At 41.8% G+C, this 27,467-nt stretch overlaps 1 protein-coding gene across 2 annotated transcripts in view; it reads right to left on the reverse strand.

Annotated features, from left to right (window-relative positions):
• Positions 1 to 439: 439 nt before the first annotated feature.
• Positions 440 to 27,467, reverse strand: part of USP39 (ubiquitin specific peptidase 39) — a 33,131-nt gene continuing 6,103 nt past the window's right edge. Inside the window, exons 4-13 of one of the 2 annotated variants that reach the window (XM_053664540.1) lie at positions 25,043 to 25,179; positions 23,670 to 23,822; positions 19,344 to 19,569; positions 18,682 to 18,759; positions 15,623 to 15,690; positions 14,953 to 15,141; positions 8,349 to 8,491; positions 3,304 to 3,439; positions 1,784 to 1,870; positions 440 to 946 (exon numbers count right to left, since the gene is read on the reverse strand). In XM_053664540.1, the coding sequence (XP_053520515.1) occupies positions 902 to 946; positions 1,784 to 1,870; positions 3,304 to 3,439; positions 8,349 to 8,491; positions 14,953 to 15,141; positions 15,623 to 15,690; positions 18,682 to 18,759; positions 19,344 to 19,569; positions 23,670 to 23,822; positions 25,043 to 25,179 (1,262 nt within the window). In that variant the 3' untranslated portion in view covers positions 440 to 901. The remainder of the gene's footprint in view (positions 947 to 1,783; positions 1,871 to 3,303; positions 3,440 to 8,348; positions 8,492 to 14,952; positions 15,142 to 15,622; positions 15,691 to 18,681; positions 18,760 to 19,343; positions 19,570 to 23,669; positions 23,823 to 25,042; positions 25,180 to 27,467) is intronic. The other variant, XM_053664541.1, reaches the window with a different exon arrangement.

Consider the following 27,467-nt stretch of genomic DNA (forward strand, 5'->3'; position numbering starts at 1 on the left):
GCTGAACGACTGCCGCCAGCTGCAGTATCTTCAGCTCTCCCGCATCTTCAGATCTGGCACAGTGCTCAGGCCACGGTCTGACTTCTCCTACTCAGTGACCAGGCTTGATGAAAGCCATTTCTGCTTGATTCTTCTGATGGGCAGTCATTGCTCTGGGCTCCCCACTGGCCTGGCTGAGACTCAGAACTGCACTGCAGTGAGACCCCTTCCTTCCCCCTTCCCTCACACAGCCCTGCACTATAGGCTACAACCACTCACCTCCAGGCTTCCCATTGAGTACAATTATAATTTATCACTTTTAATCAGGTATTTTGTCACTGACACACCACCCACAAGCTGACAGGAAGACACAAGCATGATGTCCACCAGATGACAGACTGCAGGACAGTTTGTGAGGCTTAATAGAAACCGCCTAAGGGATGGACATAAAACAAGAGGCTGGTTTAAAAACAGGAAAAATTTTATTCATTCCCCAAAAATGTCAGAAATGATGAGAACCACAGGAAAACTCTACCTACGATGTGAAAAGGGTGCTACTGACTTCATGTTCCTATTCCTAGAATCCTGAGGCTTGGCTGCTTAGAAAAAATTACCTTCAGATACTCGTAGCTACTCAGAAATAAATTACACACAGCTGTAAACGAGTCTGGCCTGCTGGAGTTAGAGGGGAGCTAGACAGGAGAACATCAGCCTACCACAGACTGATCAAAGAACAGCCGGGTGGCAGCGCAGAGCCGTCCCAGGCAGGTGGGCCCTCCCGAGCTCCGTGTGAACCAAAACCCACGCAAACTGGGCTGGCCCCGGAAACGAGCCAGCCAGCCTATGTTCAGTTACAGCTTCAGTATTCTTATTTACATTTCATCCTAAGTCCCCTGGAAGCAAAGCCCTGACCTCCCCTCCTTCAAGCCCCTTGCTGGTTGGTTTCATCATCTCGCCTCTTCCAAATCTGTAAGAAATTAGTATAACAGATATTTATGGCCTGGCATTCCATTCAATCTACAAATATTCGTAAATTACCTATTCTATCCTGGGCAACAGACAGCCTGTGGCTCAACTTACAGCTTTGTTAAGTCCCCTGAAGATAACTCATCTTTCAAAAAATTCCCTTTCATTCAATTTTCACTTTTCCATCCATCCATCCCCCTCTTACTTCTCACTCCAAAATCCCTTTCTAAAAAAGAACTCAGAGCAAAACCTGTAAACTTAGACAAAGCTGCTAGGAGTTAACGGTAGAATGAGAAGGGTCTACCCTCTTTTTTATAAAGCTAGAGCTTGTTGGTAGCCTGTCTTCCTTCTTTGCCAGGCACTAGCGCAGTTATAAAGAGAAGACAGACACTGCTCCACACTGGCTCTCGAATCCAATAGAGAACACAGTTAAAATGAGATGGTCTGTGCTCCAATAAAGACAGGTAGAAAGTGCTGTAGAGTCCCAAACAGTGCTAAATCTGCCTAGAGAAATGGGGAGAGCTCCAGAGTCGACTCCTAACTGGTGTTCTAATGACTCCCGGCTCCTCCTCCTTGAAATCAGATCCCACACCTCTGCAAAACTAACCTGGCCATAAATATAATCTCCTTGCTCACTCAGAAATCTTCCACACTCCCCTGCTCTTCTCTTCTCTGAAAATCTCTTGGACTCTCAAGGCCATATAATCTCACTCAGTGCATCCCAACAGGCGCCCAGCCCAACCAAGGCTCTAATGCAACCCCACTCCTGCCTTCACGCACACTCTTCCTTTCACTGGCCCCATCGATTCGGCACTGACCCAGCCTGTGGCCAACCCACCTGAATGTAAGCCTCTGACAGCGTGATCATCTGGGGAAGGATGTCAGTCACCTGGAGGTCTTGTAATTCATACCATTTGCCTGTCCCCTGCAAAAAATATGAAGGGCTAGTTAGTCTGCTCCCCAAAACCAAAAGTGTGTACAGAGAAAGGACCACAGTTGGAAGAAGAATCAGAATAGCCATGAGACCATCACCCCACAAAAGCCCTGGGTAAAAGGGTACATGACCTCTGCTAGGCATTATTCAGTTTAAAGAGCTTTCAGGGTGCTGACCTTGGCAAACACAATTCCTGCCGAACAGTCCTTTAAGTATAATGAAGTCCAAACACTATACGTTTTTAAGAATTTAGGTGAACAATAAAGAGAAAAAAAAAAGTCCTCTACTCCTCACCTATGATGTCTCTTTGCTGCTCAGAAATGACCGACTGGACACACTTGCCTGGGAGGTACAGTGGTAACTACTGGAAACTAAAAATGGACATTCCCACCCACCACCCCATAGAACACAGAAATCCTCAAGAAAAAGTGTCCTGCCCTGGCAGGGGGGCTCAGTTGGTTGGAGCATCGTCCCATGCAACAAAAGATTGTAGGTTCAATTCCCGGTCAGGGCACATACCTAGGTTGTGGGTTTGGTCCTGGTCAGGGAGCGTATGATGTTAATCAGTATTTCTCTCCCTCTTCTTCTCCCTCCCATCCCATCTCTCTAAAATTAAATAAACAGCCCCCACTAAGTGTGGCTTAGGGAGTTGAGCATATTGTTCTGCAAACTGAAAGGGCACCAGTTCAATTCCTCTTCAGGGCACATGCCTGGGTTGCAGGCCAGGTCCCCAGTTAGGGGCATGCAAGAGGCAACTAATCAGTGTTCCTCTCCCTCTCTGTCTCCCTCCCTTCTCCTCTATCTAAAAAATATAAAAACTTAAAAATAAAAATAAATTTAATTAAATCAATAAAATCTTTTTTAAAAAGTGCAGCTTCTGATTCAGCAGGTTTGGGTGGGGCCCGAGGTTCTGCATCTCTAATGATGTTCTCAGGATGTCAGTGCTGCCGGTCCGAGGACTCCACGGTTGGGGGTGAGGCTCCGGTCTGGCTGCACTATGAAATGGACCCTCCTGGGAAACTTTAACATATCAGTGATGCCTGGTTCCCGCCTCCGGGTACTCTAATCCTGACTCTTAATCCTGACATTTCAGGCCAGATCATTCTTTGCTTTGGGGGCTTCCCGTGCATTGCAGAATATTTAGCAGCATCCCTGGCCTCTACCAGACTTGAAAACCAACAGGCACAAATTACATGGTCCTAATGTAACTGGCCTGAGGTGGTGCCCGAATATCAGATTTACTTTAAAATTCCTAGATGAGTCCAATGTGCAGTCGAAATTGAGAACCACTGCCTTAAACTCAGCAGACAGCTTTATTTCTTGCAGAGTCCCAACATCAGGATAAAGAAAGGGCAAACTGAAGGCAGCTGCCCCCTCGTAATGCCAAAGAAACAACACCTATTTTGCCACCCTGTGCTACTCACATGATGAAGCACGTGGATCCGGTAGGAGCCCTCGGAGGGCTTGCCATCATGTACGATGTTGGCAATCAGATCATAGGTGGTATTCTTATGTACTGCTTGAACTTCCTCAGACAAGTACTCTCTCAGATCCACATTTCTGGTGATGATAAAAACAAAGCCAGAAGATTAAACAGCAACTGTCTTACACAAATGGACCCCAAATCTGTTGGAGCCTGTATTTAGAACCCTGGCTCTAGGGAGGTTTGTAGACCCAAGGAAGCCCAGGTTTGTGGAAATTCACATAATCTGCAATAAAAATGAGCCAAACTGGAAAGACCGACTCTTGTGAGAAAAGCACATTTTATAAGCATCTCTAGCAGTCAAGTATAGTGTGGGGCCTAGAGTCATTAGACTTGAACTAGAATCGGGCTCTTCCACTTCTGAACCAACCATGAGTTTAAGCAGGTTACATAACTTAAGGCTCTTCTATGATGAGATGGGGAGGACTAAGTGAGACACCAGGTGCAACCGCCTCATCCTCTGCCTGGCCTGGGAATCAGATGCAGCTTTGGTATTCAGACAATGCCAGGTCTCTGGCCTCAGGCTATTAAAGACCTGACCACATGATTATGTGGGCGCCACTGCATGTAATCACAGTAACAACATCAGGATGGCAAACCAGGCATTCTGATTTATTTTTCTTTGATATTCTGGGACATTGCTTCTTTATTTGATTGTCTTTCTTTTGGCCAAGGAAAACAGTTATGAGTAATAGAAACCAACCCATAGCTTAAATGCAAAAGGGGAATTTATTCACGATTTTCAGCCCCGGCTGGTACGGCTCAGTGGATTGAATGCCAACCTGGAAATCAAAGGGTCATAGGTTCGATGCCCAGTCAGGGCACATGCCTGGGTTGCAGGCCAAGTCCCCAGCAGAGGGCACTCGAGAGGCAACCATACACTGATGTTTCTCTCCCTCTTTCTCCTTCCTTTCCCCTCTCTCTAAAAATAAATAAAATCTTAAAAAAAAAAAAAAAGATTTTCATACTAGGAAATGCACCACAACCAGGCACAGGAGAAGCAGAATCCAAGAGAGCTACTTGCCCTCTTTCCTGCTTTTAACCCCAGCTTTATTCTTCTCCTTCCTTGTGCAGCCCAGCTCTCTCTTCTTTATGTGACCCACCTTGGCTACCCCACAGCTTCCCAATTTCTCAGTCCTAGTTGCTGAAGGAAACTACTGACTAGGTTCCTTCAACTGGGGCTTAGAAACATCAAATTTATTTTTAATATCTGAACACTTTTGAATATAAAATAACATTCTTACTATACTTGGAATAAAATATCTTTTGTGTTTTATTTGTTGTACTCTACCCATCAACTGAATATAAATGTATACTAGTTACTGCAAAGTAAAGGGCCATAATAAATGTAAGACCGTTACTAAGAACTTTCAAATAGTTAAATGGGGAAAGATTGACAGTTAATGTGAATTTAAGAGAATATGTTAACTACATAATTTTAGGGAAAATATATCCTCTTTAGTCTACAAATATTTATAAGGATTTAAGTAATACAAGGTAGAATGAGAGATTATATCATATTTCCAATCTGTGTAACTAATGTGCTACCACTCACAACATAAAACACAGCAATCTCATCCCCAGAATGCCTGAGACATGCTAACAGCAGTTATTACATCTAGGGGTCACTTCTAGGACTTCTAGGTAGCTATCTCCCTTTCAATTTTAGGCTGAAAGTATATTATTTATCAAAAATATATAAAAGCTTTTCAATATAAACCATGTAATTATAAACAAATACGCTATTTTGTTCTAATTAGGTATATTATATAGCTTTCTATGGGTTAGCTATTTATTTCTACAGGCTAACAGTGCCCCAGACAAACTGCAATACATATTCAATGTTACAGTTTATACCTGAACCCTAAAAAATCCACGTGAACTCTAGAGAGCCAAACCGCCCGCCGGCTGCGGAGAGCTGACTTTCTGGGTTCTCTACTCCTCTGCTTTAACAACAGCTATCCAGACTTGTCCGAAAGAGTCCTTAAGAAATCTTCAGGAGTATTTATACTCAAGTTTTCACGGCTGAACCAAAACTGTTTAAGTGGCAAAGGGAATGAAGATATGGTACATCATTTTGTTTTAGAAAATAGCCAAAAGAGGAAACCATACTCATCTCGCTAACAGAACAGCCCAATTTAGAGAATACCTAATTAGCTGGAAGTAAAACCTTCTTTTTTTTTTTTTTTAAGACTTTATTTATTTATTTATTTATTTATTTATTTATTTATTTTTAGGCAGAGGGGAAGGGCAGGAGGAAGAGGGAGAGAAACATCAATGTGTGGTTGCCTCTCTCGCGCCCCCTGCTGGGGATCTGGGCTGCAACCCAGGCCTGTGCCCTGACTGGGAATCAAACAGCAACCCTTTGGTTTCCAGGCTGGCACTCAATCCACTGCACTACACCAGCTGGGGCTGAAAATAAAACTTTAAACCTGTGCTCCAAAAACCCTATCTCCAAATGAGCAGAGGGCACCCAATTACAAGTCTGTTAAACTCTGGTAGAAAGATGTGTTATGAATAAAACACAGGAGAAGAATTAGGTATGAAAAGGGCCCTTTTCAAGAATGGGGAGTTTGTTAATCTAAAACCAAATTACTGTAAAAGTAATTTCAGTACATAAGAAATTAAGTGCAGGTTTCCAGAGTTAGTCACACAATTTGATGTTCTCCAAAAGGCTGTCTAGTCAAGACGTACAGCTGATCCTCAAATAATGGGGAGATCAGGTGCACTGATCCCCTGCACAGTCGAAAACCCATGTATATCTTTTTACTCCCCCAAAACTTAACTACAGTCGTATCTTGGTATCTACAGGGAATCGTCCCAGGACCTTCCGCAGACACCAAAACTCAGTGCTCAGGCCCCTTCAATAAAACGGCATGCGCACAATTGGCCCTCCGCATCCTCGGATTCCCATTCATGAACTGAAAATACTGTTTTCAATCCAAGGCTGTTTGAATTGCAGATACAAACCTGGGGACATAAAGGGCATACTGTATTTATTTAAAAGAATCCACACATAAGTGGACTCATGCAGTTCAAACCCATGTTGTTTAAAGGTGACCTATAACCCTTCTCAGCTTCTCCAAAGCAAGCTTTCTGAGGGACAAATCGCTGAAGTCACAATTACCAAAAATACAATGCAACTGGTGGCAAAACAAACATACTCCAGGCCCAACATAAAAGAAACCAATGGAGCAGGGTGACTTCTCCATTTGACTTCTGTGGTGACTGAGCAGGAACCACTACCCGCACAGATTCCCTTTCTCTGGAGCTGCCCTGGGGCCAGAGTGCTCCTTCCCTCCAGGACGGCCTGGCGACTGTGGCGATCCACAAGAGTCCAGTTCTCAAATAAAACCCTGACAGGCTGACTTTCAAACCAATCTCCTCTGTGGTCCCACGCACAGTAGCAGAGAGCCGGCCTCCACATACCGAAATTTCACTCTAATTGTCACACAGACAAGATGCTAGTGAAAGAACAGGAAGAAAAGTGTGGGAAAAGGAACTTGGCCTGTATTCCTAACTAGAGAGGGTTTCTCTCCCTCCCTCCCACTGTCCTCGGATTGTTGGTAATCACAGACCCAGAAGTAGTAAAATGTTACACCTGGAAGGACCCCTAAGGATCATCTAGTTAAAGGCTCTCATTTTATCCATGAAACAATTCATCCAGAATATACAAACGGCCTGCCCAAGGTCACACAGTTAGGACAGCCCAGAACTTAGACCTCTTTAATGTAATTAATGAATTTTTTATTTTGAAGTATGTTTATTAAAACTGGGGACAATGAAACAAGGAAGGGCTTAGGATGGAAGTAACAGGAGACAGTCTAGGCGGGGCTGCTTTAGTTCACTGCAAGGTCAGAGAAAATGGGACGACGGGGGCAAGGTCAGGAGGTTAGCCTAAGACAAGCTGCCACTGCCCACTGCTCCCCTGGTTGCAACAGGCCTCTTTAATTTTAGATACTACCCTTAAACACAACAGACAGTTCAGAACTGGAACTATTTCCAAAGGAGAAAATCGGCAATCCTGGTACAGTTTGGGCAACTGAGTAATGGAGGGGGGTGAAGGGAGAGAGAAAAGATGATGAGCATTTGTCCATTACAACTCCTATACTACTTTGTGATGCTTAAAAAAAAAAACACTACTGAACTAAACGTCATGTTAGTCTCACCATCTATTCATCCAAATTCCTCTCAACAAGAAACTGCTACCTTAGTTAAAGGTCAACACACAGAGACCCACATTTCTTCCTGCCAGCCCCGATACCAGCTTCCCTATGTTCTCAGAGACACCTTCCTTGGCATGTGAAACACTGTCTCTGAGAATGAAAGTCAACTGTCTCCCCTGACAAAGGCTTCACAGGAGCTTTCTGAGTTAGAGGGTGGCAAAGTAAAAGCACCTGGTACAACACCTCCCGATTTTGCATTAAAATACTCAAACATGTTCATAAAGAGACAACTGCATGGTGAGTTAAAAATAAGGCCATACATCAAAATTTGCAACTTCCTCATCAATAGGGAAAAACTGGACATGTTCCAGACTTCACCCTCTGGAGAAAAAATAAGACAGAAGGACCCCGAGGTGAGAAACAAATCTGGAGTCATCCTCACTGTCCACACCTAAGTACAGTGTACAAGAAGATGTGATGACCTCGAACAGACGAACTTGAACTGCTCAGGATTATCTTTAAAGCCAGGCAGAATCCTACCTGTCCTACCCTACTTTTATCAACTGTTTTTCCCTACAATGAAAGATTACGATTCCTGCAAGCAACAGAAAAGAAGGTAAAAGGGGGATAGCTTCCATGTAAACATCTATCCTTGAGAACCTTGAAACATTTGTAGCCTTCAGATAAAAATTCTTGACATATAGTGTGGGTAGGCTCTGTTCCTTGCCATTTCCAACTAAACAGTCCAAAATTAATAGTGGTACGAAAACACGAAAAGAAATTCAAGCTCACTCCCCCTAAGAGAAAGTGTAATACTCACGTAATAGGGAAGTTGACAATAGTTGGATTCTTCTCCACAAAGAAATTGTTCTTAGTGAATCTCTTAATACAAAAAATTAGATATGGAGGCAGCTTAGTGAGCTGGAAGCGCTTCAGAAAGTTCTCCTTGTAAGTTTTATATTCCTAGAGATAGAAAGAAAATTATCAAATTAGTGCTTAAGTACCAGAGCAGGAAAAACCTTAAATCAATAACCTTCCACCTTAAAACACCAGAAAAATAAAGGCAAACTAAACCTATAGCAAGCAGAAAAAGGAAACAAAATATATTAGAGGGGAAGTTAATGAACTAGAGAATAGAAGAACAATATTTATGAAATCAGTAAAACCAAAAAGCTTGTTCTTTAAAAAGACAAGCCTTTAGCTAGACTGACCAAGGAAAAAAGAAAATACTCAAATTATCAGGATTAAAAATGAAGACACTGTTGACTTTACAGAAATAATGATGATGATAAAGGAATACTAGGAACAATGGTATGCCAATACACTAGATACCTTTGATGAAACAGACAAATTCCTAGAAAGACACAAACTACCAAAACTTAAGAAACATGTAGCTCAGTGGATTGAGCACAGGCCTGTGAAGCAAAGGGTCGCTGGTTCAATTCGCAGTCAGGGCACATGCCTGGGTTGCAGGCCAGGTCCCCAGTAGGGGACACATGAGAGGCAACCACACATTGATGTTTCTCTCCCACTCTTTCTCCTTCCCTTCCCCTCTCTCTAAAAATAAATAAATAAAATATTTTTAAAAACCTTAAGAAACAGATAATCTGAATAAACATATAAAGAAAGAGATTGAATCTGTTATCAAAAAACTACCCACAAAGAAAGGCTCAGGCCCAGATGGCTTCACTGGCAATTTCTACCAAACATGTGAAGAATAATGAACACCAATTCTTCAAAAACTTTTCCAAACATGAAAGGGAACACTTCCAAACTTATTTTACAAGGCCAGTCTTACCCTGACACCAAAACCAGTCAGAGACATCACCAGAAAACTACAGATCAACATTTCTATGAATACAAATGCAAAAATATTCAACAAAATACTAGCACACCAAATCTACGTGTAAGAATAATTATACACCATGACCGAGTGGGATTTGTCCAGAAATATAAAGGTGGGTTAACATCCAAAATTCAATCAATGCACTATACCATATTAATAGAATAAAAAGCAAAAGTTACAAACTATACAATCATTTCATTAGACACAAAAAAGCATTTGACAAAATCCAATGTTATAAGGAAAACACTTGACACACTAGAAATAAAAGGTAATAGTCTCAATCTGACAACGCCAGATGAAGAAGCCATATCTGACATCATGTTTAATGGAGAAAGACTGGATGCTCCCCTGTAAGGTCAGGAACAACAACAAAAAGTGTGTGCATTTGCCACTTCTACTGAACATCATACTACACTAGAGCAGAATGTCAAACTCATTTTCACCGGGGGCCCTGTCAGCCTTACAGGTGCCTTCAAAGGACTGAATGTGGTTTCAGGACTGTATACATGTAACTGCTCCTTAACAATTCAGCGAGAACTCGGTGCTGCCACCAAGTAGAAACAAGGTGCCAGGCCAGATAAAACAAGCTGGAGGGCGGGATTCAGCCTTGTGTTTGCCAGCTGTGGACTAGATGTTCCAGCCAGAACAATTAGGCAAGAAAAAAATAATAATAAAAAACATCCAAACTGGAAAAAAAGTAAATCTAAGCATTCAAACAAACAACACACAAAAAAAGTAAATCTATCTCTACTTGCAGATAACAATCTTAAGTATGGAAAATCCTAAGAAATATACTATAAAGCTATTAGAATTACAGTTCATCAAGGTTGCAGAACACAAACAACAATATACAAATATCAACTGAATTTCTACATACATTCAGTTAATAATCCAAAACTAAAATTAAGAAAACATAAATTCCATTTATGACAACATAAAAAAATAAAATATTTAAAAATCGCCCTGGCTGGTGTAGCTCAGTGGATTGAGCGCGGGCCTGCGAACCAAAGGATCGTGGTTCGATTCCCAGTCAGGGCACATGCCTGGGTTGCAGGCCAGTTCCCAGCAGGGGACACACAAGAGATAACCATACATTGATATTTCTCTCCCTCTCTCCTTCCCTTCTCCTCTAAAGATAAATAAATAAATAATTTTAAAAAAAAAACAATCTTTAGGGATTTCCACCAACATGGAGGCATAGGTGGAAACACTCTGCCTTCTCTCACAACCAAGTTTAAAAACAACAAAGTTTTAGCAACAAAAACACAGCCAAACCACAGAAAATTGAACTATATGGAAGTCTGACAACAACGAACCCTTCAGGCAAACTGGTAAGAGGGGCAAAGCCAGCAGCAGAGCGGGGTCGGGCAGGAAAGAGCCACTGGACCGACCCGGGAGCGTGACCCAGGCCGGCAGCCGTGGGCGGATCCCAGGTGTGGAGTAGTGGGTGGACCCACTGAGGGCTGACTGCGGTCACACATTCAAGCAGTCATGAAATCCAAAGACCTACATCCAAGATTGCTCTATCCAGCAAAGCTTTCATTTAGAATGGAAGGGCAGATAAAGTGCTTCTCAGACAAGATCAAATTCAAGGAGTTCATCATCACCAAGCCCTTATTATATGAAATGTTAAAGGGACTTACCTAAGAAAAAGAAGATAAAAAAGATGAACAGTGAAAGGACAGCAAACTCACAGTTATTAACAACTACACCTAAAACAAAAGCAAACTAAGAGGATAGCTAGATCAGGAGCAGAACCATAGAAATGAAGATCACATGGAGAGTTAGCAACAGAGGAGTGGGAGAAGGAGAAAGGGGGAGAAGGTACAGAAAATAAGTAGCATAGATGGTAGGTAGAAAATAGATAGGGGGGAGGGCAAGAATAGTAGGGGAAATATAGAATCCAAAGAACTTGAGACACGTAGTCACAAACTAAAGGGGGGAATGGTGGGGGAGGAGTGTGCAGGGTGGAGGGGAATGAAGGGGGAAATAGAACAACTGTAATGGCATAATCAATAAAATATATTTTTAAAAATAATAAATAAATAAATAAAAAATATATTTTTTAAAATCTTAAAAAAAAAAAGTCCTGGCCAAATAGCTCAGTTGGTTAGAATGTTGTCCCAATGACAAATATATGGGTCTGATCCCGAGTCAGAACACATACAAGAATCAACCAATAAATGCATAAATAAGTGGAACAACAAACTGATTTCTCTGTCATATCAATAAATAAAATTTTCTTAATATTCAGGAATAAATTTAACAAAAGTTCTAAGCTTACCACTGAAAATTATAAAACATTGGTAAAAGAAATTAAAAGTATAAAGAAATAGAAAAACATCCTATGCTCATGAATCAGAATACTTAGTATTAAGATGGCAGTAATCCCCAAAATAATCTACAGAGATTATCCCTGTCAGAATCCAGCTGACTTCTTTGAAAAAGAACAAAGTTGGAGGATTCACACTCCCTGATTTCAAAACTAATTACAAAGCAAAATACACATCAATGTAATAGAATGAAGAGTCCAGAAATAAACCTATGTGTCTAGAGTAAAATAATTTTTCAACAAAGATGCTAACACAATTCAATGAGGAAAAAAGTCTTTTCAACAAATAGGGCTACGACAACTACAGAGCCACATGCAAAAGGATGAAGTTGGACACTGTATCTCACACCATACACAAAAGTTCATTTAAAATGATTAAAGACCTAAATGTAAGAGCTAAAACTACAAAAGTCTTACAAGAAAACATAGAGGTAAGTTCATGACCAAAGATTTGAAAATGGATTCTTACTGTTCTTTTTAATTTTTTTTCTAATCTTTACCCAAGATATGCTATTTATTAATTTGAGAGAGGAGGGCAAAGAGAGAGAAACATCAATGTGAGAGAGGAGCATCCATCGGTTGCCTCCCGTGCATGCGCTGACCGGGTATTGAACCCACAACCTAGGTATGTGCCCTGACCAGGAATCAAACCCTCAACTATTTGTTGTACAAGACAATGCTCCAACCAATTGAGCCACCCAGCCAGAGTGGATTCTTACATTTGACAACAAAAGCACACACACACAAAAAAACAGACTTATTTCATCAAAACTGAAAACTTTTGTGCTTCGAATGATACTATCAAAAGGGTAAAAATGCAATCCATAGAATGGAAGAAAATTTTTGCAAAGTCACACACCTGATAAGGGACTAGTATCTAGATTATACAGATGCTCCTCAATTACTTATGATGGGGTGTGGTAAGCTGAAAATACATATAGTAACCTGAAAATGCATTTAATACACCTAACCTACTGAACACCACAGCTCAGCATAGCATATCTTAAATGCGCGCAGAACCTACAGTTGGACAAAATCATCTGACACAATGAATACACTGCAGAGCATAGACTTTTAACTCTTATGACTGCGTGGCTGACTGGAAGCTGTGTCCTGCTGCCAATGCCCAGCATATCACTAGCCTGGGAAAAGATCAAAATTCAAAATGTGAAGAACAGTCCTGGCCAGGTAGCTCAGTTGGTTGGAGCATTGTCCCAATACGCTAAGGTTGTAGATTCAGTCCTTGGTCAGGGCACATATAAAAATCAACCAATGAATGCATAAATAATTGGAACGACAAATCAATGCCTGTCTGTCCCTCCCTCTCTCTAAAGTCAATTTAAAAAAAAACCTCAATGATGTCAGTCTACAGTGATTTCTTAGGAGTTCGTAAGAAAGCACGGAGTGGTGGGACAATTTCACCATGGACATTAGTACAACATTCACACACCAAGGAACAATTTGGTTTTGGCTAAACAAATACATTACAATAGCACTGTTAATCATTTTTATTGGTTTCAAAGCTTTGTATATAACTCGTAAGTTTGATATAATTTTATACTTAAAAGTTGCATGTATAAGGAACTTATAGCAACGTTTAAGTTTATACGAATTTAAGTAATATTACAGTAAGAATAATTTTAAATCAATACTCAGGGTCCATGGGAATCTTAATATTAAGTTTGAACAGTGATAATAGGGATCAAGTGACATAGTGAAAACATCAGAAGAAAAATCTGAGTTTAGATTCCCAGGTCTGTCACTTAAACCCAATAAAATAAAGAACCGAGCTAGACAAGGCCTAACGTCTCTCTTTCACCTCCCCCAAATAGACGACATTTTAGATACTGTTACCTTTATGTGTGTGTGTGTATGCATGTGTAAGCGGTCGCACATATACATGTGCCTGCGACCAGGGCAACTGCAACTGCACATGGCCACCCAGTGCTTGTTCTGCTTATTATGTTCTCCTTATGACATCACTAAAAATTCCTGAAAACTAACTTGGGTATTGGATGGAAACAGGAATGGCGGTCAGGGGAGGTGTGTTCTAGAGACTTCTTAGGGTGGCTGCCTAGATCACACTACTCCCTTTTTAAGGAAAGATCCCTATTCACAGGGTCCTTGACCAGAAAGAACACCTGACCCAAGCAGGCCTTTCAACTCCCTCCTAGAACCTGGAGTGGAGGGGCAGCTGCTGCGCAGCGGAGCCGCTGAGATCGGGCTGACGGCGGCCCTTGTAAGGGACGGTCCACAGACCACCAGTTCTGACCGTGCCTTCACTCCGTTTCTGTCATTCCCAAGTCCCGCCTGCTCAGTTCAAGCCTTCCTAAGACCCTAAGACATGCCTTCCAATAAAGTTCCTCTTTCCTTTAACTAGTTTTTTTGTTGGTATTTAGTATGTGAAAACAAGAGTCTTCGATAATAAAGGATTAAATCTATCTAGGACAAAGAAGGGAATTAAACCAAGAACCAGCTCAGCAGATGAAAAGAAACTGTTACCTTGACACAGTAAGAATTATTTCTGTTTATTTATATTTTAGTTAGTTTTTCCGCTTTAATACTGATGTCGTATTTTTAAAAGGTAGAAATTTTTCCTACTTTTGTGAGTTTCTACTATCCTACCTACCCCTCCCTCCTCCATACTAACCAGCAGCAGGAAGTTTAAAGGGACATTTGAAAATATAAGAGGAAACAGTATAATTCCAGTTAGAAGTTGTAGGGCAATCAGCTAGAAATAGCATGGGGTCTGAGAGGCTCACCTAGGACAATACACTTTATAACAGAATGCATTACATACATGTGGCAATTTCTAAGTATAAAAAGAAAAAGAAAAAGAAAAATGACCCTGGCTGGTATAGCTCAGTGGATTGAGCACGGGCCTGCAAACCAAAAGATCACGGTTCAATTCCCAGTCAGGGCACACGCCTGGGTTGCAGGCCAGTTCCCAGCAGGGGACATATGAGAGGCAACCATACATTGATATTTCTCTCCCGCTCTCCTTCCCTTCCCCTTTAAAGATAAATAAATCAAATCTTAAAATATATTTTTTAAAAAACAACAAAAAAATAAAATTAAAAATTGTGGGGGGTTGGGCTGGGTAGAGGAGGGCAAAGGGGGAAAAACTTGAACAACTTGATAAAATAAACAAACAAATAAATAAATACAAGCAACCATAAATAAGTGGGGGGGGGAGTCGAGAGAGAAAGAGGTATTAGCAGGGCAGCTGGTGTGCAAATGGGCTACCTTCTCAGTGATGCCGTTAAACTTGGCCAGGATGTTGAAGAGCGGCACCTGGGGGATGATGAGCTGCTCCTTCTCGTCTTTGTAGAGGGGCGCCGTAGGAAGGTCCAGTGTGAGGTACATGAAGGTGGACTCCACCATTGTCTCCTGGTACTCATCATTATGAAGCAGCTGTTCTTTTTCTTCCGCTGGCTAAGAATGAAAATTTAAAAAAAAAAAAGGAAGTGTAAGGAGCAAGAGACCAGCACAGATAGAAAAGCAGTGTTTATGTTACATTTACATTGTGCTTCCTTTTTTAATGAAGTCAACAGACCGAGCAGTTTTACCACCTGATTAGATTAATGCAAGAATATGGGCTTCCATCTGCAGAGATTTTACTTAAATACCAAGACTATTTTAAAAGCTAGATCTAGAAAGCTTATACTGAGCTTCTGAAAAAACAGGCCAGCACCACCCAATCACCAGACCACTTAAACCAGCAGACCCCACCCAACCACTAACTCCCCAACTCAAGGCACACTAATCAGCTAGGAACCCGAGGGAACTAGCCCCCAAACACCTGGCAGGTGTTTTGTAGACCCTCTTCCTGGGGCAGAGGCCGTACTGCTTCTGTAAGCACCTCTTTATCAACACTACATCGACTCAGTCTGAGACTCAGGTTCAACCTACTCACCAAGTCAGGATGAGGAAGCTTTTTAGTGAAGATTCTCATAGACCCCTGGAAAACATCAGTCACAATAGCTGTACAAACACAAATCAAAATGCAAATTCTATCAGGTTGGAAAGTATTTCCATAATAGTCCTACTTTCTAAATTCCTGAAATAAACCAACATCTTCTAGCATAAAACTCAAAGCTACCACTAAACACAGAAGTACCTTTGTAATGTATACCACCACGGTAGCTTTATAATTATTTGTGGGAATAATTTTTATGTCTGTTTTCTCCACAAAATGCCCTTTGACCACCTCATACAGGGCCTGGCTGATAAAAGGAGCTAAAGAAACATTCATCCAGACTGATAGGAGGGGCAGAGACAGGCAGCTGGGGCAGAGAGTAGGACCAGCAAGGTGGGAGCTGGTGGTCTCACATCTACATGCAGATAAACCCAGAGGAACAACTGTGAAGCAACACAGTCCGCACAACCCAGGGTTCCAGCATGGAGGAATGAATCCTCAATAACTTTGGCTGTAAAAACTTGTGGAGGTTACAGCACCAGGAGAAACTCCCAACCTTGCAGGAGAGTTTGTTGGAGAGACCCACAGGATCTTAGAACATACCCAAACCCACCCACCCACCCGGGAATCAGCAAAAAGAAAGATAGTTGCAAAAAGCTTTGTCTTCACCACCGTCTGGACTTGTTCTAATCACGGAAACCTGAGGCCTTGTACATAAACACAGTGACTTTCCATGAGAAGTATAAATGTCTGCAAACTGTACGGCTTTCACAGAAAATTAAACATGTGGGAGTAGATGCTACTCTGCAAGGCCCTATTGTGTAAGGAGGGTAGCAAAGACGTAAGAACAGCATTCGGGGAAACTGCCTTTGGCAGATGCAGGTAGTCTGACAGAGAAAGTGATGAGTTAGCGAAATTGAAAGTAAACAAGAAAAGGTTTTTTGCTCAGGAAGCAAAAAAGAATAAAGACTGGCATTATTTTTCATGTCTACTTTTCATACCTACTCTATGCAGAATAGGTAGTATTTCAGTCACTATTGTATTTCCTGCTTATAACAAAACACCTAGATTTTAGAAAGAGTTAAATAAATGTTTGCTAAAGAATAAGAAGGAAATAAAGGGAGAAAGAAAGAAGATAGAAGGAAATAAAGCAAGAAACAAAAGCAGGCAAGCGTGCGGGCAGGAGGGGCAGGAACAGATGAAGCAAAGTGAGTTAATCTACTTGTGTCTCATTTAATGTCAAATGGGAATTGTGGCGTTTATGAGAGATGAATAAGTACAGTGCTTACTGCAGTATCTGCTTTCCTGGAAGCATTCAAGAAATGCTAAAATTCATCATCATCATCATCATCATCATCATGAAGGGCCCAATTCGCTTGTGGGTAGCGAGGGAAGTGACTGAAAGCCAGCAGAGAGCCCAGCAAGTGGCAATGTTCCCTCTGGGACACCCCTCACCACATACAGTGCCACACTGCAGTGATGTCAGCTGCCCTGCCCTGGCAAATACCTGAGGCTCTGTTCCTTACAACTAATAGTTGCAAAGAAACAAAAAAATATGGCCGAAATGAAAGAACAGATCAAAGCTCCAAAAATAGAACTAAGTTATGAAGAGATAGCCAACCTATGAGATGCACAGTTCAAAACACTGGTAATCAGGATGCTCACAGAAATGGTTGAGTATGGTTGCAAAATTGAGGAAAAAGTAAAGGCTATGAAAAGTGAAATAAAGGAAAATATACGGGGAACCAATAGTGAAGGGAAGAAAACCAGGACTCAAATCAATGACTTGGAGAAGGAAGAAAGAAACATTCAACCAGAACATAATGAAGAAACAAGAATTCAAAAAAATGAGGAGAGGCTTAGGAACCTCCAGGACATCTTTAAACGTTCCAACATCTGAATTATAGGAGTACCAGAGGCAAAGAGGAAGAGCAAGAAATTGAAAACTTACTTGAAAAACTAATGAAGGAGAACTTCTCCAATCTGGCAAAGGAAAGAGACTTCCAGGAAGCTCAGAGAATCCCAAAGAAGCTGGACCCAAGGAAGCACACACCAAAGCACATCATAATTACACCACCCGAGATGAAAGATAAGGACAGAATCTTAAAAGCAGCAAGAGCAAAAGAGACAGATACCTACAAAAGGATTCCCATAAGATTCTCAGCTGATTTCTCAAAAGAACCCTTGTAGGCAGGAAGGGGCTAGAAAGAAGTAAAGTCATGAGAGGCAAAGACCTACATCCAAGACTGCTCTATCCAGCAGAGCTTCCATTTAGAATGGAAGGGCACATAAAGCGCTTCCCTGATAAGGTCAAGTTAAGGGAGTTCATCACCACCAAGCCCTTATATGAAATGTTAAAGGGGCTTATCTAAGAAAAAGAAGATCAAAACTATGAACAGTAAAATGACAACAAACTCACAACTATCAACTGAACCTAAAAACAAAAACAAAGTAAGCAAAAAGCTAGAACAGGAACAGAATCACAGAAATGGAGATCACATGGAGGGTTATTAGCGGGGAAGGAGGAGAATTGGGGAAAATGTACAGGGAATAAGAAGCATAAATGGAAGGTACAAAATAGACAGGGGGAAGTTAAGAGTAGTATAGGAAATGGAAAAGTCAAAGAGTTTATATGTACGTCCCATGGACATGAACGAAGGGGGGAATGCTGGTGGGAGTTGGGGTGCAGTGCGGAGGGGAATAAAGTGGAGAAAAACATTGAGAAAGAAAGAAAAAAAACAAAAAAAGTCAGCAATAGAAATATTTCCGTAGGTGGACAGGGAAAAGATTTCACTCATTAGTGGTTTCCTTCTGCTTCTTATGACAAATAAAACTCTTCAGCAGAAAAAATAAAAATAAACAAAATTAAATAAAATCTTTAAAAAAAGAGAAAAATAAAGAGGGGCCTATTCAAGAACAAAATTTAGCTCATGTGTGCATAAATACCATCCAACACAAAAAGATTAAATAGTTAATGAGAAAAGAATAAGAAGGGCAAAGTGTTCTTAAAAAGAAGCAAACAAAAGAGAACTCTTTTACAAAATGGCAGGACTCACTCTTCTTTTTCTTCTTTGTGCCTCCCAGAGCTGAGTGCAGAGCATTTAGAAACCAAGACAAAAAGTCGACTCCATCCCCTGAAATAGAAGAGGGACATGTCTAAGCTAGGAGGCAGTACAATAACCCAAACCATGTACCAGTTGGCTGGACTCAATGTTCCAGGGTTCTTCTTCTTGAGCAACGCCATCCTATTCCCCACGCCAACTGGTACATGGTTGTACCAGGGATCCTCCTCTGCCAAACCATTAAATGCTCAAGGTCAAGCTCTTAGTCTTCTGACCTTTACTCTCTCCCAAAGCTCTCTGATCCAACCAGGACCTTTGACTATCAACTCTACTCCAAACCTGCATCTCATCAACCACTGAAAGCCATTATTGAACTTCCCCTCTAAGTCATTCCTCAGCCAGAATAACATTTCTAAACATATCTGATGTTATATTTTTATTTAAAAGCTTTCACTGACTCCGCATTATTGTCAGGATATAATCCAAGCTCCTTATAGTGGCTCATAAACCCAACAATCTAGTCCCTCCCTTCCAACCTCCACTCAGTTCTCATCATTCTTCCTTGGAATCCAAGGGTCCAGCTAATTGCAGTCTTCTGGCTGGGCCAGGCGCCTTCAGTCCACACTGTCAACAAATATGAATGACTTGCTCATTACCTTGTTTGGTGATCTGAAAAGTCTTCTTGCTACAAAGTACAACAGCCTGAAGCATCTCATGGGGAGAGACATGTGCCTTGAAATTTCGAGGGTTCCAGAGCTTTCTCATCAGCTCTCCAAAACGCTGGACCAGCAAGAACATGATATCCCCTGGAGGACGCTTGATGTTCTTATAATTGTCTTCTTCCAGGAAGTAGTTCCGAAGAGGAGGAACATTGGACAGAGCCTGGAGTCAAACACTCTGATTATTCAAAAGCCTCTTTGTGGGGCCCCTGGGAGCCACGCTCTTCCAACTAAAGTTCTTCTAACAGAGCTGTGCCTGTGACAGCCCTAAAAAGTGAGAAGTTAACGCTCACGTTTAGAGCTCACATTACAGCAACATCTCTTTTTTTTGTTTAATCTTTATTGTATGTTTTCCATTACCATTTAGTCCCCTTGTATGCCCTCCGTCCAGCAATCACCACACCGCTGTCACACCCATGAGTCCTTTTTCCTTTTGGCTCAATCCCTCCACCCCCAACCTCCCCTGCCACGCTGTCATGCAACATCTTGCACATGAAGCTTCATGCAAAGTCCAATTCTGCACACTTTGCTGACATGAATATAACATGAATTTTTTAAAGTATATTTTATTGATTATGCTATTACAGTTTTCCCAATTTTTTTCTCCCTTTTATCCCCCTTCTGCCCTGCACGCCCCCCCACCCTCCAGCATTCACCCCTCCCTTAGTTCATGCCATGGGTTGGACATGTAAGTTCTTTGGCTTCTCTGTTTCCTACACTTTATTTATTTTTTTATTAAAAGTTATTGAAATCCCTATTCATCAACTAGCTTGTTTAATATTTTCCTTTTCCTCTAATTAAACCTATGACTGTGTTTGGATTCATAAATTAAAGGCCCTGGCTGGTATAGCTGAGTGGATTAAGTGCCAGCCTGTGAATCAAAAGGTTGCCAGTTCGCCCTGGCTGGTGTAGCTCAGTGGATTGAGTGCGGGCCTGTGAACCAAAGGATCGCAGTTTGATTCCCAGTCAGGGCACATGCCTGGGTTGCAGGCCAGTTCCCAGCAGGGGATACACAAGAGGCAACCATACATTGATATGTCTCTCCCTCTCTCCTTCTCTTCCTCTCTGAAGAGAAACAAATAAAATGTTAAAAAAAAAAAAGGCAAAAACCAAAGGGTTACCAGTTCAATTCCCAGTCAGGGCACATGCCTGAGCTGCAGGCCAGGTCCCCAAGAGGGATGCATGAGAGGCAACCGCACACTGATGTTTCTACCCCTCTCTTTCTCCCTCCCTTCCTCTCTCTAAAAATAAATAAATAAAATCTTTTTTAAAAAAGAATTAAAGGCTAGAGACACAAATGCTCTTCATCATCCATTTGGCCGAGGCAGAGATAACTATATGGAGACGACAATCTCCCCCCCTCTCAAACACACATTAAAATAATATTAATAAAATTTGGTGTTCTCCCCAAATATGGTACCATTTTTATATACATTTGTGTGGATTTAGTACCAAATATGGTAATAAATCCACACAAATGTATATAAAAATGAATGTACTGTTATTTGGAAAACAGTCAAAAGGAATAAAAACAAATTTTAGCTCACTAAGCAAAAAGACATACCACCCATGTTAGTTCATTAAGGAATACATGCTCATTAGTGTGAGCAACAAAACTGGGGAACTGGGGGTGGGGTGAAGACCACAGAACAGACTTGAAATAAATGTAGTCTTCCCCCAGGTCCTTCCTGACAGGTTCATGAGTCCTCACCAGCACTGGGTTTACTAGGAGCACAACTTTCTTCGGGAGAGTAATGCATTTCGAGAGGAGGACAGAGAGTTCTGCTGAATACAACAACCCCAGGAGGAGCTGGGGAAGACAACTCAGGATGCAGAGGCACCATGACCTCAGAGGCACCATGACCTCAGAGGCAATGAGGAAAGCCCCTACAAGCTTAGCTCAGCTAAAGAAACGAGGACCTCCTGCTTAGAAAGTAACTACAAAAAAAAAAAGAAAGTTGCTCTCAAACGAAGAATATGGTAATGTTTATCCTAATTATGCTACCCATGCTCTGGCTTCAGCAACAATCTCAACGGTAGGTGCCCTCCCAGGGAGAGAGATTACCCGGTCTCCACTCAGAGTAGCGGGCCACTCAATCCTTACTTCAGCGGAAGCATTTTCACAGAGGATTTGTTCACCAGCTTATTTTTATAAATGAAGAGAACTTGCTATGGAAACTACAACCCATCACAAAACCAAGCTAACCACCCTGACCACGTTCAAACCCTCTGTCCACGGGAAGCGGTCCTCGCTGAGCTGTGACAGGGTGTATGAGGGACAGTCTACAGCCTCTGCTCACCTAAGGATGTGATCTCCCCAGGCACGACACCAATGGCAGACACCAAAACTAACAGATATTCTTTTTAATTTTTATACTGAATTCTCTATGCAAAAATACCAACAACAAAGTTTAAAAGCCAAAACAAGAACTAGAAGGATCTGCAACATACACAATAGAAAAGGGCTAAAACACTTACTAAAGCTCAGTAAAATGAATCACCAATAGAAAACTGCATAAAACCCAGCAATTCATGAAAAAATCTATTATCAACTTCAGAAGTGAATTTTTTTTAAAGGTAGGTTAAAAAAAGGATACGCCTATCAAAATGAAAAAAAAATTCAGTGGTAACAGTGATAATGCAGAATGAAGAATACCCTTTTGTTTTGCTGGTGGGTTTACGAACTGCTGCAAACTCTCTATAGCTTAGATCCTAGGTCCTAGATGCATTGATACAAGAAGTGAAGGTTAAAGAAACATAACAAAATGTAGCATTGTCACATAAAGCATAAGACTAGAAGTAGGATACTCACTGTAACAGTAGTAATTAAAAAAAAAAAAGCCCTAGCCAGCATAGGTCAGTGGATTAAGTATGGGCCTGCAAATCAAAGGGTCACCAGTTCGATACCCAGTCTAAGGCACGTGAGAGGCAACCATACATTGATATTTCTATCCCTCTTTCTCCTTCCCTTCCCCTCTAAGAATAAATACAATCTTTAAAGGAAAAAATGAGACAGGTTGAATTTTATCTATCAATTGGAGAATAGCAAATAAATCATATTGCTAAATGACAAAGTATCATGCATGTGGTCCCTGGCCAGGTGGCTCAGCTGGTTGGTGCACCGTCCTGATTTGCCAAGGTCATGGGTTGATGCCCAGTCAGTGCACATACAGGACTCAACCAGAGAATGCATGGATAATGGAGCAACAAATCGGTGTTTCTCTTTCTCTCTCTCTCATCAATACAATTTTTAAGTATGTATTGTGTGTGTGTGTGTGTGTGTGTGTGTGTGTGTGTTTGTATATATCCATAAATACACACACACACAGAAAACTTTTGGGGTCTATGTGCTGTCAACTCCCCCGGGACAGAGTACCAAGGAAAGAAATTAATCTTTCACTGTATACTTTATACATCTGTTTCCCTACACAATAGGTATTCATGTTTATAATTTTTCATTCTATTTTTTTAATCCTTACTTGAGGATGTTTTTTACTGACTTCAGAGAGAAAGGGAAGAGAGGAGAAAGGGAAGGTAGAAGGGAGAAAGGGGGAGAGAGAAAAACACTGATTGGTTGCCCCCTGAATGTGCCCTGACCAGGGATTGAACCCATAACCTAGGTATGTGCCATGACCAGAAATCAAACCCGCAACCTTCTGGGTTATGGACGATGCCCCAACCAGCTGAGCCATCCGGCCAGGGCTCATGTTTGATTTTTTTTTGTAAAGTAGGATCAATTGTTTCGTTTTCTTACTTGCACTTACTGATATTTTCTAATTTTTCTGAAATGTGCACTTATTACCCATGTTAATTTTTATTTTTCTCCCTCATTTAATATTTTAAATAATAAAACTTTAAAATAAAAAAACTTCCCGCTTTTTGCCTTTCCTACTTTAGGGCTTAAGCAGGCAGGTAGGGCCAAGGCATCTGACAGCAGACACAGTGAACGCGTGCACCATCTGGCACGTGTATTTCCTATCGGGTACTGCCAGGCCACACACAGGTTCTGTTTCTCATCCTCTGGTTGCCCCAGAGACCTTGAGCCCAGAGGCTGAGGAAGGGCTCACCATTTGGAGGCAGCGCCTTGGGCAGACATCGGATGTTCTGCTTGGTGTGAAACAAATACTCGAGCCGAGTCCTCAGCATGACTTGGGGGTCTGGGGACCATCTGACTGCAGTCTAGCAGAGGTGGTCATTTCTTGGCTGACCGCCACAGTGTTCCCTCGCTATGCCTCTCCCTCGCTATCCCCTTCTTGATCCTACCTGAAGGACAGCGTTGGCATAGTCGTTGGCCTTTATGTTATTCAGGCCCACGATGCCTGGCAGGTAAGTGGTGCCATCATATGCCCGGGACAATTTGGCTTGCTTGTCCAAGTTTGCAATCTGCTGCTTTGTGAAAGTGGGCTTCAACACATACTGCAAAGCAAAAGAAAATTCTACGTTGTTTTAGGGCCGTCTAGTTCACAAGATATATTTGGAATAGCAGTATCTGCCAAAAACAAAACACCCTTTGGTCATGAACATCTTACCACACAACCAAAGAGCTCCCCACCATAGGTATAAAGCTAAGGTAACATGGAGTAGGCCCTCTCCACATTAACTGTTCTTGAAGAGGATTACTGTGTTTAACCCAAAATTACTGAATCTCAGTTTTTCCTCAAACCTCAGGTTCAGCCAACCTCATGGTAAATCACTGCAGAAGCTGCAGGACACTCAAATCTCCACAGACAGCAGGGGTCTGGGTCTTAAGTGAGACTTTACACAGATCCAGCCCATGGACCCAGTGCAGAAGCACCTCTGCCCCAGTACAGAAGGCTGAGTGAGGGACCTCACGACTCCCTAGAGTCGGAAGGGCAGGATCAGACCCTTCCCAGTCGTAGAGCTACATGTGTCATGTCACAGGGTGAACAGAAGTTGCTACCAACCCCCTTTGAAACCCTGAGTTTATTCATTTTTCCCTCTGTAAATAACGTCCATAATCGGTTAGTTTAACTTCAACTATTAATATGCCTATAAAAGTTATAAAAGTAGCATAAGCATAATAGTATTTTGAATACTCTAAACACAGACCTTTCCTTAAAAAAGAGCTTTCAGTGCAGTGAATATGCAGCCATTTGCTGAAAAGAAAAATAATAATCAAAAGTTCCAACATTAATCAAAGCCCCAAAGGACTTTCCATGTTTTCCAGTTAAGCACAGTGACTCTTGGCAGAGGTCACAAACAGGAACCAAGAGTGGGACAGGGCGGCCATTCTGGCAACAATGTATCAGAAGTAACTAGGAACAGGAATGCAGCTTGGTAGCCACTGTCCTGTGCCAGGCCCAATTCACATCCTTACTCCAAGTGTAGGAAGACAATTCATTTCATAAAAATGCTTTCATGCCAATTCATAAGTAGCCATATTTTTTCAGTCCTAACCTTCAACATTAAAAGCAGAAATGATGGCTACATTGCAGACTGAAGGCCATAATCATGAATCCTAACCTCCTTTCTCAGTTTCCCTGGTTCCTCCCAAAGGGAAAGAAGCCTCTTCAAGACCAAGGGGCTGAGATTCTCCCCTGGGTGAGGCAGATCCCAGGATCCCTGGGATGATTCTTGGGAGAACTGGTCCCAAGCCAGCCCTCCGGGTCACGCACCGTGATATCCTCCAGCGAGGAATCGATGATCTCATAGTTGTCGGGAAGGCAGTAAAACTTGAGGGTGTGGAGGTTGAGGAAGACGTGGTGGCTGAACTGCACACTGTGAATATAGGCATGAGACTTCAAACCCCTGCCTGTAAGGAAGAATGAAAGGCTGTACAGGAAAGGGCATATTCCAGAAAGGTAAAGATCAAGTTTGATTTTTTTCATTCATTATTTTGTACTGGAACATGTTAACATTAGCAAAAACAAAGTACTGTGCCATCCATGAAATGAATCTCCCACATGAACTTCTCTCATCACAAGAGTTAGCAAGAGAATAGCAAAATTGTCACTTTATTCCCTAGACGGCGTAAGACACTGGTTGGGGGAACGAATTTCCTATGTATGAATATGAAATATAAATGTGTGTGCATATATATATACATATACAAGTTGACTGCATGTATTATCAGAAATTGGGAATATCTATGTGTATATTATATACAACACACGCACACACATACAGATATGTACACACACGCTGTGACAGTCCATCATCACCCAGTCCTGATTTTCCAACTGCCCACATTCAGGCCAATCCTATACCCAAGGACCTTTGTTCATCGTTGCCACTCTGTTCTAAAATCTCTCACCCTTAACTCATTCAAAACCTATAGGTCCTGCCAGTTCAAGTGCCACCTCCATCTCCTCCATGAATTCAACACAAATGCTCCAGCTAACAGAGCTCTTTGTATTCTCGTATTTCAACTCCTATTGTCCTTATTTGTATTCAGTGCCACAGTCTAGCAGTAATCTTTCTTTTAAATTTTTAAAAATATATTTTATTGATTATGCCATTACAGTTGTCCTATTTCCTTCATTCCCCTCCACCCTGCATACCCCTCCCCCACCATTCCCCCCTTTTGTTTACGTCCATGTGTCACCAGTGCTTTAGATTCTGTATTTCCCATACTATTCTTGCCCCCCCATTTTCTACCTACTGTCTATGCTACTTATTCTCTGTACCTTCTCCCCAATTCTCCTCCTCCCACTCCCATTGCTAACCCTCCATGTGACCTCCATTTCTGTGGTTCTGCTCCTGATCTAGCTGTCCTCTTAGTTTGCTTTTGTTTTAGGTGTGGTTGTTAATAACTGTGTTTGTTGTCCTTTCACTGTTCATATTGTTTTATCTTCTTTTTCTCAGATAAGTCCCTTTAATATTTCATATAATAAGGGCTTGGTGATGATGAACTCCTTGAATTTGATCTTATCCGAGAAGCACTTTATCTGCCCTTCCATTCTAAAGGAAAGCTTTGCTGGATAGATCAATCTTGGATGTAAGCCTTTGGAGTTCATGATTTGGAATACTTCTTTCCAGCCCCTTCTTGCCTGTAAGGTCTCTTTTGAGAAATCAGCTGACAGTCTGATGGGAACTTTTTTGTTGGTGACTATCCCCGTATCTCTTGCTTCTTCTAGGATTCTCTCCTTCATTTTAATCTTGGCTAATGTAATGATGATGTGCCTTGGTGTGTTCCTTCTTGGGTCCAACTTCTTTGGAACTCTGTCAGCTTCCTGGATTTCCTGGAAGTCTATTTCCTTTGCCAGATTGGGGAAGCTCTCCTTAATTATTTGTTCAAATAAGTTTTCCACTTTTTGCTGTTCCTCTTCCCCTTCTGGTATCTCTATATTCGGATGTTGGAACATTTGAAGATGTCCTGGAGGTTCCTAGGCCTCTCCTCTTTTGTTTGAATTCCTCATTCTTCTGTTTGGTCATTTTTTTCTTCCTTCTGGTTCACTCCCTTGAGTCCCAGTTTCCTTTCCATCACTATTGGTTTCCTGCGCATTTCTCATTTCAATTAGTTTAGCCTTCATTTGTTCCTCTAATTTGTGACTAAAATCAACCAGTTCTGTGAGCATCCTGATCACCAGTATTTTGAACTGTGCATCTGAAAGTTTGGCTATCTCTTGGTTGCTTAGAATTACCGGCTCTGGGGCTTTGAGCTGTTGTTCTTGAGCCATAATGTTTTGGTCTATCTGCATCCGTTACATATGAGGGGCAGAGCCTTAGGTATTCACAAGGGCAGGGCGTCCAAGTCACTGGGTTGTGACACTGTATGTGGGGGCGGGGTCAGAGACGGAAAATGGCCGTTGTTCTGCGCTCTCTCAGATTTCTGTTCCCTCTCCTGCTTCCCACAAGCAAATTGGGCCCTTCTGGTGCTGGTTCCCAGGTGTGTGGGCTTGTGTACCCTCCAGGACCCTATGGGTCTCTCTAACAAACTCTCCCGGCATCTCGACCCCAAAAGTCTTTCCGATTGGTGCTTTCAGGCTTTAATTCCCATCACTGGGGCCCTAGCCTGAACGGTATGTCTCACCGCTCACTCCTTCGCTTGGTTTATCTGTGCTTGAATGTGTGACAGCAGTTAGCCAGCCGCCCTGCGCC

The sequence above is a fragment of the Artibeus jamaicensis genome, unplaced genomic scaffold, assembly GCF_021234435.1.
Source record: "Artibeus jamaicensis isolate MK-2021 breed Jamaican fruit bat unplaced genomic scaffold, CSHL_Jam_final contig_384, whole genome shotgun sequence".
Taxonomy (NCBI): domain Eukaryota; kingdom Metazoa; phylum Chordata; class Mammalia; order Chiroptera; family Phyllostomidae; genus Artibeus; species Artibeus jamaicensis.